The sequence below is a fragment of the Drosophila willistoni genome (genome assembly GCF_018902025.1).
Source record: "Drosophila willistoni isolate 14030-0811.24 chromosome 2R unlocalized genomic scaffold, UCI_dwil_1.1 Seg167, whole genome shotgun sequence".
NCBI lineage: Eukaryota > Metazoa > Arthropoda > Insecta > Diptera > Drosophilidae > Drosophila > Drosophila willistoni.
In genome coordinates, this window is record NW_025814050.1 from 17,444,266 (window position 1) to 17,460,214 (window position 15,949).

At 34.7% G+C, this 15,949-nt stretch overlaps 1 protein-coding gene across 2 annotated transcripts; it reads right to left on the minus strand.

Moving 5' to 3' along the window:
* Positions 1-2,809: 2,809 nt before the first annotated feature.
* Positions 2,810-15,403, minus strand: LOC6642759 (rap guanine nucleotide exchange factor 2). Of its 2 annotated transcripts, XM_002065246.4 has the most exons (8): positions 15,001-15,403; positions 12,108-12,245; positions 11,788-12,030; positions 7,724-11,627; positions 6,143-6,292; positions 5,107-5,598; positions 4,136-4,261; positions 2,810-3,151 (listed from the first exon to the last, which is right to left on the minus strand). In XM_002065246.4, the coding sequence occupies exons 2-7, from the start codon at positions 12,135-12,137 to the stop codon at positions 4,203-4,205; spliced, it is 4,878 nt and encodes a 1,625-aa protein (XP_002065282.1). In that variant the 5' UTR covers positions 12,138-12,245; positions 15,001-15,403; the 3' UTR covers positions 2,810-3,151; positions 4,136-4,202. The 2 variants fall into 2 exon arrangements, with proteins under 2 accessions (XP_002065282.1, XP_015033822.1); XM_015178336.3 differs by lacking the exon at positions 5,107-5,598 and having other exon boundaries at positions 2,811-3,151; positions 15,001-15,402.
* Positions 15,404-15,949: the final 546 nt, after the last annotated feature.

The window sequence follows — 15,949 nt, forward strand, 5'->3', positions numbered from 1 at the left end:
AATTTCGATATTATATTTTTTTTTAATTTGTTGCCATGGAGAGACACCAGATTCCCAGATTGATTAGCCATTGGTTGGGGTTTAATTTTTTTTGTTTTTTAAATACTGTATTTCTGTTTTTTTTTGTAGTTTTTTAAATATGTTTTCCAAAGTAATTCGCATTACATATTTATATACATAAAGAACTTTTAAATGAATTTATAATGTAATTAAAAAATATAATTAAAAAATTCTCTGGTTTTTTTTTTATCTTTTTATGTTTGTTGTAAATATTTGATTTTTATTTGTTAAACTGTTTATAACTGCCAAGCAAAATTTAGTAATTTGTTTGGGGTCTTTGCGCGTGACTTCTCAGTATTGGGATTCATGTTTTCGTTTTTGGGTTTCTTTTTCAAAAGTTTTGCGGTTATTCAAATTCAAAATTTGGCAAGAAATCTTTTAAATTGTTTGACAAGAGAAAAATATATGAGAAATATATGTGAAATTCAGTCATTAAGTCGATGTAATTAAATTAAATTCTGTAAAATTCGTTTTTTACCAAAATTTTATAGTGAAATAAATGTTTTAGAGCCTTTTATATCAAACCTCCGATAAGTTTTATGTAAATAGATTTGTTTTTCCAAAAACCTTAAACTCTTCTTCAAGTAAAAACCGCAGCAAAATAAATTAAATTTCTTGCTCAGAGTAAATTCGATTTTTTTTTTTTTTGCTTTTTTTGCTTTTTTTTCGCTCTGATATTAAGAGTTTAAGAAAAAAGTCAACTATTATTTGCGAGTTATGATTAGAAGCCATAATTTTTGGTATTTGTAAAAATCGAACCTATGAAACGATTACAGATGAAGAGAATAAAGCATTTTGATTGTTTACAAAAATGAATTTTGCTTCAACTTTTCAAATTTCAATGATTTGGAAAATTTAATTGATATTTTTTTCAGAAATTTGGAAATATAATTAAAATTTTCACAAATTTGTTGTAGATTTATATAATTTAAAGATTTGATGGAACAAAATGTTTTCTATTTTAGAACTGTAGAACTTTTTACCTTTTTGGGTAAAAAACTTCTAGAATTATTTATAAATAGTTATGGTTTATCAGAATAATTAAAAAATATTAAACAAATCTTCAAAAATTGAACTTTACAATCAATAACTTGTCAATAAAAATGAATCTACAGCTCTAAAATGGAAAAACATTTTGATCAAATTCAGGGTGGTTAAAAAGTCAGTTAGAAAAGATTTACAAAACTTATCGGAGCGAAAATCATTCACGTTTCTAATTATTTTTTTATTGGCCTTTTGTGCCAATAGGAAAATATTCAAAAAAATTAAATAACTCTTTACAAAATTTCACCTATTGCATCTAGTTTCATTGCATAATGACTAAACTGCACATATAAAGAAAGAGAGTTCATAGAGCATTGAATAAGACACTTTCGAATGGAAATCGCGCCAAATATTGAACTGAACTATATAGCAATTTCATCTAATATCAATTATAGAGAGTATTTTCAGTACAAAAACTGTTTTTATTTACCGAAAAACTTTTGAAAATTTGTACTTTAACTGCAAAAAAAAAATTGTTTGCGCTAATATTAAGCTTAATTAAAATAAAGATTTTTTTTAAACGGCCATGGGTTTGTCTTTTTTTGTTTTGTTTTTTGTATTACGTATATATATGGGGATACATACATTTATATAATTTTCATTTAGCCTTTAAAAAAATAGAAGCAATAAATGAAAGTTTTTAGCTTAAACATAAACATATAATAATAAGTATATAGAAAGAGCACATTTATACATATCATTTAGCATTTGATTTTGTGTTTTTTTTTTGTTTTTTAATTTAAATTTAATATTTTTTTCAGCAAAACAGAATTTGATTAAGCTAAGTTCTTGGAGAGGGGGCAAAAAGGGGCCGCTCTGGCTGCACTTTTGTTCAGTTATTGTATACATATAGATGTAGAGAGATTTATTTTGTATATAGTGTATATATATATATATATAGATCTATGTATATAACAGGCTTAAATACACACACAAAAATATTGGAGTCCTTTAACGTGTGAGATGATATCGTATAAGTTTACATAAAAAATGGTTTACATATAGTTGGTATACATATATATATCTCTCTATATATTGTTGTTCAAGTCTCAGGTGTTTAGTTTAGGTCTTATTATTGATTTGTGGATTGATTTCAATTTTAATTGTACTTTATTAGAGTTGGCTTTTGTTTTTTTTTGCTGTGGGCTAGTCTAAATGTCTTTGTCGTATTGCATTTTGTCTTTTTTGCTTGATGGGAAATTAAGGGGGGGAAGGAGAGAGAGGAAATAAATAGCATCTTTATTGTTTTCCTTCTTTTAGTTTTGTTTGTATTCGATTGAAAGAAAAATTAAAGATCCCCGCTAGATCTTATACAACTAAATATTTGGAATTGGAGCGAAGGTAAATTTTAAAATTACAAACTAAGTATACATAAATGGAATTACGTTGCTCTAACTCATGCTGTTGCCATTTTGTGCTGGGCTAAGAAGCAACATTTTGCGCTTAAATGCCGACGAGAAGTCTTCAAAAGGTTTTTGTCTTTTTTTTTTGTCGTTTTCGTTTTTGATTTGTCAGTTTTGTTTTCGAGTCTGCTGGGTTTTTTGGGGTCTGCCTGCAGACATACATATATATAGATTTGTGTATATATGTGTGTAATCTTTAGTTTTCTTTTAGTTCATGCTTGTGAAAAGGCAACAACAGGACGTGGAGGTTTATGAAAATGTTTTACAAAGAATTTTTGCTAAATTAAAATTAATTCGCAAGACATTATACATATACAATATACATATATAATATATATAGAGACAAGGTGAGAATGAAAATAAAGGGTTGTAAGGGATTTAAAACTAAAATTTTAAGACACTTAACATCTAGAATATACGTGACACAATTGTGGGGATTTATCATCGATATATCGATATATATATACATATGTACATATATCGGTATATATATATTGTTTCTCCAGTTTCTACTGAACCTCAATCAATGGGTGGATGGATGAATGTACGGGTGGATTGGCGTGTGTGTGTGTGTGTGTGAGTGTGATCCTTTGCTGATGATATCGAAACCACAACCATTAACAAATTTTGGCATCTATATAATGCTGGAACAAAAGAGAAAATTAATAAATTAGTTTCCTTAATATTCATAAAGATTTTGAAACGTTTTTTTACCCATGCAATTTTTTAAGAATTTCATATAAAGGAAATGTTTACTTTTTTCAGAGTGTAGCATTTGATCTTGAAAAGATATATAGTTCTTCAATCAGAAGAAAACTATGTGGGACTTTATATATAGTAAAACTATATTTGAGTCACTTTAGACAGTAAAACTTGTCAAAACTTTTTTATTCGAGATTTATGCTTTTAGAAGAATATATTTTTATTTCTCGATCTATTAAACTGAAGCAAATATAATTTAATTATGTCTTCTGTGCCTTGCAAAATAATCTTTCTGCATTTTGGTTTCATTTTTAAAACATTTCTAAATTTTAAATTAATTAAGACTTATTTATCAACTGACACTGGAACAGTGGAAAAGATTCTAATACTTCTAATACTTTGAAAATGCCAACGTTTAAATGATGTTAAATATAAATATATTGTTTTTGCCGCTTCGTTTCTGAGGAGTTTTTCTATGTATGTATATCGATTATATTTTCAAGGCGTTTCCAAATTGAAAGTTAACATTGAAATATTAAAAATTAAAATATTATGTCACATGGTCTATAAAGTAAATGATTTACTGTCCATCAAGTGGCGAAATTTTTACATCAATATCAATTCTGACAAATTTATTCGTAATCAAAATCGAAATTTTGTTAAAAATATTCATTCTAATGAATAATGAAGATTAACATTGTGTGGATTGTTTAAAAAAGAGAATAATTTTATAATTAATGATTTTGTTGACAAGTTTGCTATTAAATCTGATTAACATTTTTTTAGTGGAAGATATCGAAAATTTTTGCAACTAAAACATCTTCTCCAACTCCTCATTAAAAATTTTAACTACATTATAATTCTTGCTACTGCAAAGGGTTAAAAAAACATGTATAATTTCAAAACTATTTCATTTTTATACTCACAACTAATTAAATTAACATTTAGTAGTTAAAACAGCACAGTTTGATTTTGTTTTTAATTTTCTGGGTCTTATTGATTCATGGGTGGCATGGGGCACTTGGTGCTATCCATAAAATTTGGCGGTCCACCTGTTGAGAGACAATACAAAAAATATATATAGTTAAATCGTTCAAGAAAAGACAATTTGTTTAAAAGAATTTAAGACTAAGATTTAAGACTTGTAGAATTTGTAAAGAAAACGAAAAAACGTTTAAACAATATTTTTACAAATTTTAAAAGAAAATAAAAATCTAATAATGACTTCATAATCATAATCTAATAATGACTTATGTAGGTTTAATATGTGTAAGAGTAGGCAATCTTATTTGAATTCAGTTTTCTGTGAATAATTCAATGAATGTCTAGACTTAAGATCTAAAAAATATATTCTCGCTTATCCTCTGGAGATTCTGAGTTAAATAAAACGTGTAAGCCATTATTTCATTACTTTTTTTTGGTTTTAAATTAAAAACTTTAATCATTTCAAATTGTTTATTTGGTTCCGTTTGGGGGATTTTTATTATAGAACCTATGCAAAATGGAAGCAAATACTCATAGCCATCTTCTGTCTGTTTGGAAAAGGCTATCAGAACCCTTTACAGGCTAAAAACTTTAAAGAATTATATTCATTTGGCTGATATTCTTAGATACGATTGAAAATTCCTAAAATCTCTGCCTAATTCCCTCATGGATTTTTCCTCTCTTCTGCTTAATAACTTTTAAATATAATTTTTTTCGACCAATATGAAAGTTTTTGCATTGGTATTGGATCGACCTAAGAGAATGTCTTTAAATTCTGTTCATATTCATTCAATCAATTCTCATATTTAATTGAATTTTTAATGTTAATATTCTGTGAGAATTTTCTGCATTGCATTTCCTTGGATGGCCATGATGAGTTGTTGTCTATTGGTTGGGCTGGTTCGGCTCTTACCATGATGGTGATTGAGATGCCTATTTCCAGAATTGCTATGATGATGATTATATAGACTGGCCAATGGTGGCACATTATAAGGCGGTGGCGGTGGTGGAGGCATGACCAGAGATTGTTGTTGTTGCTGCTGTTGTTGTTGTTGTTGTTGTTGACTGCGCATATGCAAATATGTAGCTGGCGGTGGCGGTGCAGAAAGCTGTATGGTTGCTGTTGTTGTTGTTGTTATTGCTGGTGGTGGTGGTGGTGTGGGTGTGCTTGGTGGTGTATTTGTGCTATGACATGGACTATTTAAATTGCGTGTAACTGCATTATTGGAAATCTGTTGTAAAAGTCGACAATCTGCTGCTGTATAAACTGGTGGTGATGGTTCATTGTTATGTTGTTGTTGTTGTTGTTGCTGTTGTTGTTGTTGTTGATATTGCAAATGATGATGCAGCTGCTGCTGATGATGGGCATAGGAGCCATGTCCACTGTCACACGATGAAACGGAACCTGTTTGATAGTGTATAGTCGTTTGCAAAGATAGGATAGAGAGCATAAAAACAGAGCGTAAAAGATAGTCTGTGTGTGTGTGAGTGTGTGCCTGGGTGTGCCACAGCTAGAGAGAGTGTAAGTGTGTGTGTGTATAAATGTAAAAAGAACCAACAACCACTTATAAAATAATAATTTAAGTATAGGAAAAGAGAAAGCAATGTAAAGGAGAGACAGGAGCCAACCAACCAACCAACCATCCAACCAAGCCAAGCCAATAACCAATCACCATAAAATTTGATAATCATCATCCAAATGCAAGCGGGAAATATTTTGTTGATTGTCTAATGAAAGCGCAACTAACCAATTCTCTAAATGATCTACTACAATTTATTAATTGTCAACTAGTTTATTTAGCTCTAAATCTATTTAAATGGCAAATGAGTTTTCGCTGAGCGGAAACATATTAAGAATTTCAATTGTTTGGTTTTTTTTTTTTAGTAATAGCATTTGTTAACAGAAACTAAAATAACTAAATTAAAATATTATTAAATTTCTCACTCACCGGAAGTCACGGATTTGCGCAAGGGTAAATCACGAAATGTAGTCACACTACTGCTCTCCAGAGAGAGATCAACGGATGGTAGTGGCGGCGGCGGAGCTGGTGTATCCGAGTGCGATCGCTCGTGTATGGCACGGGAGGGCATTATGTTGCCTGTAAGTTAACGAGAGAAGTAGAAACAAAGATTTAGTAATGAAAATAAAGAATCCTTAGTTACTATATTATTATTAGTATTATTTATTTTAGATATAAGTTTATAAAACAACCAAATGAATCTTAAGAATATGCAGAATGCATGTAGGAAAGAAATATAAGCGAAATTCCATGTAAAAAGTGGTAAACTTATTCGTTCTAGTTGTAGTTCTCAACTAGTTTCAGCGGTAAAGACTTTTTGTTAAAGCCTGACGATGATAGAACTTTGAGGTTCTTGAAATATATATACACAATATCTAAATTTAAAATCTTATATATATTTTGTATGAGCAGAATTCTGGATTGTCAAAAAACAATCGATTTCACTATTAATGTGATTCGAAAGTTGGAAAGGCTTTAAACCTAGGGTTATTAAAAATTCCTTCGGATTTTGGAACAAAAAAACTATCTATACATGATTGCGATGCTAGGAAAAGATGCCCCTTTGGACATAAAATAAGTAAACTTTGTCGTTGCAAGTTTTGCTATTCTGTATCCGCTTCATTCAGTTGCAGTCCCAAACTAGTTTAAGGATTAGAGAGTTGTTATAAAACATTGCCGATGATGAAACTTAATAGTTTTTGAAATATCTATACGCAATATCTAAAATTTAATTGAATTGAATCTTATGTATATTTTATATGATTTTAACTTTGGCTTTTATGTCTATCAACAAATTTACTCTTTAACTCAATTATCAATGTCATTGTCGGCGTAATAACTTCGAAAATTTTGAGCAAAACCTTTTTATAATCTCACATCTAGAACACAGAAAAATTTAGTTTTTGGCTTATATCTTTTAAAATTGCGCGGCTTAGACAAAAACAAAAATACTGTTTTTAGACATTTGCCTAATAAATAGCCAGCCTAAAAACAAATCTAAATAAAAACGGCGAGTAAGAAGAAATAAAAGTCTTAAAAGTAGCACGCAACGAAGTATTGCTGATAATAACTTTGGTTCGAGTCTTCGAAAACTGTTCAAAATGAATTTTTCCTTTATTCATATGAATCGAAATAGGTTCTTTTGAGTAAAGAATACCCAAATGTTTTTTTAGGTGGCTCATTTGGGAGATTTTCACTCAGAATTTATATAAACAATATCCAAAATTAAAAATCTCGTATATATTTTATATGAACTGAACATTGGCTTTCAAAAATCAATCTTAAGTTTTGCTATTAACATAATTGAAAACGTTTGGAACCTGAGATTATCCATAATGCCTTCGAATTTAAATGAGAAATAACAAAGCTTCCTGCTTATGATTTTAATTCTAGGTTCTAGAATAATATCTAATGCTCCTTTTTTGAGCTGCTTCAAAATTTACTTTGAAAATGGGGATAATAATAGTAATTGGGTTTTGTTTAGTATTTTATAGTCTTGTCTTGTCTTACCTCCCGATGCCAGACGACGATGTGAACAGGGACTAGGACTTGGTGTGCATTGCGAATTGGCCACACCGGCGGTGGCAGCTGCTGCCACAGCTCCGGCACCGGCAACGGGTACGCCATTGCCACTTGCTGCTGGCGTGCTGAAACCATGAGCCGCATGCATATGATGCAGAGGCGGTATGACGCCTGGCATGCCAGTGGAGCCATGTCGTGGCATGAATGGCTGATGTGGTCGTATTTTGGAGGACTCCGAAAGGGATAGCATCTTCTTAACAGCTTGGGGTGAGGCGGTGCCGAATTTGGGGCCATTGTTATGCAATTGCCGTCGCTGATGATCGCTGGTCGAGCTAGTTGAACTCGTGGTCGATAAGGTGGGTGAGCTGGGATGACGTTTTCGCAGCGACAGGGAAGAATTTGGCGCCGAGCTGGATGAGGTGTGGGAATAGATGCTTAATTGATCGCCGGCATTGAGACTATTGCCACCGGCACCGCTGGCACTGCCACCGCTGCCGCCAATGCCAGAGGAACTGCCTCCGCCACCACTGCGATGGGAGGTATTCCCGTGTGATATGCTGCCCGAATAGGTTGAGCCGTGGGCTGGTTCACATTCCAGTGAGAGTTTATGCAGTAGATCCTCATCGCTCAGAATTTTCAGGCTATTCAAGTAAGCCTTGACGCGTCGCACCATTTGAGCCTCTTCAAACATTTTCTTGGGATTGGGGGCAGCTGTCGACTTTTTCCTTCTCTTAATGGTGGCCTGTCCTGCATTGGCCGCAATGACAGAGCCAGCGGCGGCATTCGATTGCGATGAGGACATTTGATTCAGCGAGAATAGAGCATTCGATGGCGATTGCCCTTTGAGCTCCAGAATGGCCAACAAATCGTACGGGGAACTGCACATATGCGTCAGCAGACGAACTTCCTTCGAAAGCATACGCAATTTCTCGAAATTAATCAAGCCATCGATTCGAGTATCATTGCCCAAATGTATAAAAGTCAAATCCTTTTTCACAATCGGATAGAACGGGATGATGGGATGCTGGGCCAAAAGTTCGGCGGATACCAATTGACGATATTTGCTCATATTGCGCGATGGATCCATTAGATCTTGCAGATCATTGAACAAACGCTGATATTTCGATGGCAATTTCTCCCATGTGAGACGTAACCTGGACACAGCACCATGTCCCAGGCCCGAAATGATGGCAAACATTGAATTGAAGTTGCGACACTCTTTGCAATGACGAGCAATCTTAATGAATTGCTTCACAATCTTCATGCGTCGCACGATATTGTGTTCGGCACAGATTTCACTGACCACCCAAAACATTTCACGATTGACCAGCTCGGAGAATTTGCTCAGCATTGGCACACCATATTTCGATTGCAGCTCAAAGAGTTCATCGATATACTCGGTTGATTCGATTTGTCGGAAATTCGAGAAATCCTGCAGAGTCAATTGTATGGCCAATTCATAGGCATTCAATTGCAAGAAATAGACACCAGATTCGCGTACCAATTCCAAGGCCAATTCATCGGGGACCAAAGGTTCAGTACTATCATTCAGTTTCAGATAATACCGGGCTGCAAAACTAATGCGTTCCGCTAGATTTTGCAATTGATCGGGCAGACGTCGCTGCTTCACCATGCCACCCTCGCCCACACTCACCTCGCAGAGTGAGAAATTCGAGCTGGGATCATGAATGCCGAATTCCTGCAATGTCAACATGACAACCTCATGAGCTGTTGTCTCCTTGTAGATCAATACATATTTGCAGGTCTGATCCGCCTTGTAGACTTTCAGGACATGCTCCGGATAATCGGGCAGCAGGTGGGATTGGGTGGAATTCGTGGTCAATGTGGATGCAGCCGACGGTCGATGAAGATGGGCACCCAAATAGTTGACTTGCAATTGTATGCCACCTGTCGCAGTAGCAGATCCCCCACCGCCGCCTCCTCCTCCCTCGTTATTATCATAGTTTAGGCTTGTTAAATCCGGATTCGATTGCGATTGATAGAGTCGGGAAGAGGAGCTTATACCCGTGGCACAACCATTGATAGAAGATTGCGTTGAACTGCTGCCTGAACTGGCATTTGATAATTTGGTTTTGGGTTCATTCAACAAGGCATCGGAGGAGTCATTTAGGCTGCCCACATGATGCTGCTTATTCAGTAGATTGATCTTGGCCAAGGCGTTCTTTAGTCTTCTCTTTGGAGCTAAAGTCATAAAGCCGCCACCCTTTGTATCCTGCTGGTCACCACCCGATGAATTGGAGGAGCCGCCCCCCTTTTTGGCTGAATTCGTATTGACACTTTGCAGCAATTGTTGCATAAAATTGGAGGCCATACTTCCGCCTCCTCCTCCACCACTGACCACTGGCGGTGTCTGTGGCGGGGCGCAATCTGGTTGATCTGTTAGTAGCATATCCACGGAACTTAAACGTACCATATGGGCACGATTTGTGGCATTGGTTAATTCATCAGTCGTACTATCAGAACGTCCATGCAATTTGGCTATATCATTCGCACAAATACGTCGCGGACTACGCAAGGATTTGAAGCTGCCGCTGCTCGAGGAAATGCCTCCCGGACCGCCGGCTCCGCCATTACTGCCATTGCCATGTTCGATGGCCTGCATTATCTCCTTGAAACCCAATAGGTTGCTTTTCACATTGATACTCAAGTGAGTGGTGCCAGTTAGAATTTCCATGGCCCGTTTACTGGTCACATGATCCAAGGATTGACCATTCACCTCATGGATTTGATCGCCACGCTTTAGTCCCACATCTTGGGCCTTTGAATTGGGCTCCACATGGGATATATAAATGCCAACCGAAGCATTTCCTGTGGCCGCTGCCACGCCTCTCAATTCATAGCCTCCAATTATTTGGAAATTTAATGCCTCATCACGAGAGGATCGGGTTAGAGTACAGCTACGCATTCTTGCCTTGGCCGCACAAGCTATATGAAGTAATCTCAATTGACTGAGCAGCTTTTTGCGTTCCAATCCAGCTTCGAAGATCTCCAGAAACTCCATCATTTCATGATCCGCTTCAAAATCGGTGAAATGATTATTCACCCAAAGGAGCACAACTCGTGTGACACGATCTCTTAGCTCTTGACTCTTGTGCGAATCCACTTGCTCGAGATCGAACCAATGCAATAGCTTGCTAGTCACCTCTTGCGGATTGCTTATAAAGATGCGATGGGTTAGCAGGAAATCCTCCACATAAGTGGGATCCGTCATGGAATTCTCCTCGACCAGCTGTTGCAGTAATCTGTCCGGTGTTCCACGAATCACAACATGTCCGCGCTTTGTATTGAGCGAGGCAGCTGATATAGCCGCAGCACTGGCACCAGATCCTCCTCCTCCGGCTCCGACAGATCCAGCTGTAGCTCCACTTTCCGTCCCACTGCCGCCAATCGAACGCAATTCGGTGACCATAACAATTCTACCCTGATCATCCTCATGCCGCCGTGTATTCTCCTCACCCTGATGCTGGATGCGATAGTAATCCGTTTGGGTTATGCACACAAATTGACAATCATCACATTTCGTACGCATCACTCCACGATGATATAGCTTATCCATGGTGGGCAATATGCCAAATGAATCGCCCATTTGCAGTTCTTCTCTCGAACCGTTGGCATGCTCAATTTCGACAGCTCCATTAATCAGTACTGACCACGAGTCCAACTCTTCGCCATCGGACATGACCACTGTGCCGGCTTTGTCGACCACAGCGAAGACCATAACCGAGCAAAGAGCTCGCCTTACTGCCAACGTTATGTTTGTGAAGGCCTTCAGGCCTTGAGTAAACTCCAAGAGAATTTCCACATCGTCTTCGCTGCGCTCGGAGGGATCCTTTTCCAGACAATCACGCACTGCATCACGCACATTAAGACTCTGTGGAGAAGGAGAAGAGAATACAATTAAATCTCTTTCAGAGCAAAGCAATCTCTTTCCTTGACTCAAAACTCTTTTACAAATCTTTGTGGAAGTTGGATGAGATAAAATGCCAAAACTAGCTTAAAGAGATCTATACTCCGATATGACCATAACTCACATCCATACTCTCAGCAAGATCCTCCTCATCGGAATCGACTACCGATTCGACAAGGCCGGAGAGATCAATCTCTTCGGCCTCCAGGGAAGAGCCGTAAACAGAGGCCATTGTATCGCTGCCGCTGTATGCTGAACTTGTATCACTTGAATGTGAACCACGATTGCATTTTTGATGTAATTCCGGTCGATTGATTGTTGAACCGCCGCCAGTCCCAGCACTGGCTGTATTTGTGGGTGGATATTGCTAAATTGGAATGAAAGAAATGGTAAAGTCTATGTAAATTGGCTGACAATGGGGAAAAAATGTGCATTGCTACTCACATGATGTCTGATATGATGATAGGGATCCATTAGGCGAAGCTACGGCATGTCAGCCCCCCTTCCAGTTGATATGTCTGAGTGTGTGTGTGTGTGTGCTTACAAACTGAACTTTAGACCTTAATGAGGACTAAGAATGATCTGAAAGAAGAGGAAATTATGTATTAGTTGATAAGTCATGGTCATCATTTATTTCTTTCTTTTTTTTACTTTAAAGCATGGAACAATCATATATATATATATATATTTAACTTCTTTTCTTTCATTTCATTAATTAAATGTCCTAGTAAGAAATATAAAAAAAAAAATTTGTGATAATGACGACTTGTTTTCATGAATAAATCTTTGGAATTTTAATGGAAGACTTCTGGAAAACTGTTTTAATAAATGTTGACTCTCTAAATTTTCCATTTCTCTCATTTACTAATAAATGTCTTTAATTACATCTTTAAAATGTAACAAAATTTATATTTTAAAATTAGCTTAAATACGTGGGAGCCCATTAATTTATGCTAATTACAATGAGCTCATGATAATAACTTTATTCAGTGACAGATTTATTTGCTGATAAGAAAAATAAATAAGCTTATTCAAAATATCAATCTACCTACTCATATTTGAATACAAATAACTCCTTACTGTCCTTTCTATTTGCCTCAACATATGAATTTAATCAAATTAAATAATATTTAGAAACTAAATCGAATACATTTGACTAAAATAATGAATAAATGACCAAATCAATCGAGTTCTCTAAACATAGTGTATAACTTTGCATTTGATAAAAGAGACGTGGGAGTTACTCGATTGAAATATGAATACATTCGTTAGTCATTTGGTAGTGTGGATGAATTCGTTTAAAGCTATCCCAATTAGTAAATTTGTGATACAAAATAAAAGAATGAAAACTCGAATATAAATTCAGTTTGAATGAATCCCTTTCAAAGCTTACTAAATACAAGTAATTTTTGAATATATATATCATTTTGTTTGTTGTCTACTCATTGATCTCAATAACTTTCTTCGTTTCTAGCTTGAAACTCTATTGAGTCGACCATTTAACTCATGAATGAATTTGACTACTGCGTCAGCATTTGTAAATATTCAAATCATTTCAAATTTCAGTCTCATTTATTCAATTTATTATGTGATTGAATCTCTTAAATGTCAATTTAAATGCATTTATGCAGTTGTCGCTTTATGAGTTAATTTTATTGTAACTTTCAGTTTAATGAGTTTAGTATTTAAGAATTTATTGTTTATGTAGAGAGCTAATCTCATATTCAAGTTCATTGTTTATTTTTATTGCTCGTGATTAATTCATATGCCACTCATGTGGTTAATATTATGTGTATTTCCGCTTTCTGATCTTAATGAATGAATTAATTTGCTTTATTAATGTAACTTTTAAACGAAATTCAATGAATTAATGTAATTTTTTCACCAGCCTTGTTAAGTAATTGATTTAAATAATATTGTAAAGTCAGAAATATCAATTTAATTTTAAATTTTTGTCTAAAATTGATATAAAATTATATATATAATTTAGTCTGTTTGCGTCTACGTCATTTTTTTCATTATAGCTAGTTAGCTATATTATAAATACAAAAACATGAATAAAAAACTTAATGATGATCCCGCTGTGATAGATTTTAAATAAATAAATAAATATACAAACATATAAATGTATATATTTTCTTATATCAAGAAATTCGAAATTCGAACACTAACTAATAGTGTTAAATACTTCAAATACAAGGAAAGAGAGAGATAGAGACAGCGATGGAGTTAAGTTTCTTATCAAGAATTCATTTGAATTAATAAAATTGTGTTACTATAATTATTAGAATGGTCTAAAGTAATATCAATAACTATCTTAAGAATAGAACATAAAAATAAGTTTCCCTTTTTAAATATAAATTATTAATGCATTAACAATCAAATAAACATTTTTATAGATAAATGGAAAAGTGATTAATTGCAACTTTTGAAACTTTATTTTATTTAAAGATTTCATTTGTTTAGTCTGTATACAAGATCTTCAGGTAATTAATTGATAAACAGACAAACAAGAAGAGAAGACAACAATAAATTTTGCAAAAAATATATATCTATATATCTGTGAGATTATATTGGTCAACGTTTTATTTTGCTTTTGTTTTACTTTATCTCTGTTGTTGTTATTTTTTGCGGTTGTTTTTGCTTGTAACACACTTTCATTTTTAGCAACAACAACAACAGCGGCAAACAAAAACAATGCCAGCCAATAAATTAAGTTAAACAAAACCGAAATAAAAACACAACAACAACAAAAATTCTCATGCAATTTGAAAAGACAGCGCTGCCGCTGTCGCTGCTAACGCCAACGCCAACGCAGGCGGCGTAGAAGACAACAAAAAAAGAAACACACAACACACTGTGGTGTGTGGGAGCCAAAGCAGACACACACACACACACACAGTCACGGTATGTTTTTCTAGTATTGGTGAGCTTGATTGTTTTGTGTGTGTATATGTGCGTGTGTGTGTGACGGGGGCGAAGCGACACAGAAAAAAAAAAACGAAAATGAAAATTGTAGGCGACAACTTCCGTTCGCTGCTGGATAAGGCAATAATAATAATAATAAGAGCATTGCAAAATCAAAGTGTAATAAATAAAACACACTTGGCACACACACACACTCTTACTTAGAGACAGATACGCACACATACAGTTGCAGAGTTAGCCACACAGACACTAAATATGGGCGTGTTTGTACAGTTCAATGCGTTTCAGCTCTAGAGAGCTCAACCCCCTTCCCTTTTGCCCATATATGTATACATATGAGAATGCACCGCTTCCTTTCCTTTTGCTTTGGACTTATAAATATTTTTGCACTTTTTCTAATTATACGCACTTTTTGTTCTTGTTGTTATTGATGATGCTGCTGCTGCTGCGTTAACTCTCTTTGCCCTTTTTTGTTATGGTTGTTGTTGGTTGTGCTGTTGCTCTTTGGTCATAAAGAAATTTTTTTTTTTTAGCCAGCGTGTTGTGTGTGTATGTGTGAGTGAGTGTGTATTGGTATTGAGTTGCGCATTGTTGGAATTTCTTTTTCTTTTCACTCAACACACACACACGCGCCCGTTTATTCACATAAACATAAATCGGTAAACTGTTTCGTTTCTCTCTTGCTCACTATTTTGTATAAATTTTATATTATTTAACGCACTGAATTATTATATTTTTTATTTATTTTATTGCACTTTATTTAGCTTGCAAATTGGAGAGAAAAGTTAACCGACGCACAAATGAGTAAACAGACTCGATACTGCGTTAACGACTCGATGAGCCGATAACAGCTACTGTTAATTAGCAGACTCAACATAGTGAGCAATGTTATCTCACCATGTTCGAGTTGCACTCATTGGTTCGACTCAGGCCTAAGCACTGCTGAATGGTTGGTGTCTTGGCTAAATTAATGCTGAAAAATTATTTTGTTACTCGGATAGTGGCGGTAATTTTTAAAAATCTACGTTTATTATATGAAGGCAGTTTTGCATAAAATGTCTCATATTGATAGGCAAAAAAACTATCTAATTTTTATTCGATTTTAATGAAAAATATGTCATTCGACGGGAAATTCAATTTACTTTCTTTCGTAGTTCAAGAAAAAAAGTACTTTAGTATGAATTAGTGTCGTAAAATGGACTCGCCCAAAGGACCAAAAATTTTCATACAAAATTCGGATTTTCAATTGGCCCCAAATTGAAAGTTGGGGCTAAATCCAAAATTAGTGGTATGCAGTTTATCTTAGTTTTGCTAGATCTTCAACTTCTTCGAAGATTTCAAACGTCTATCTTCAATAT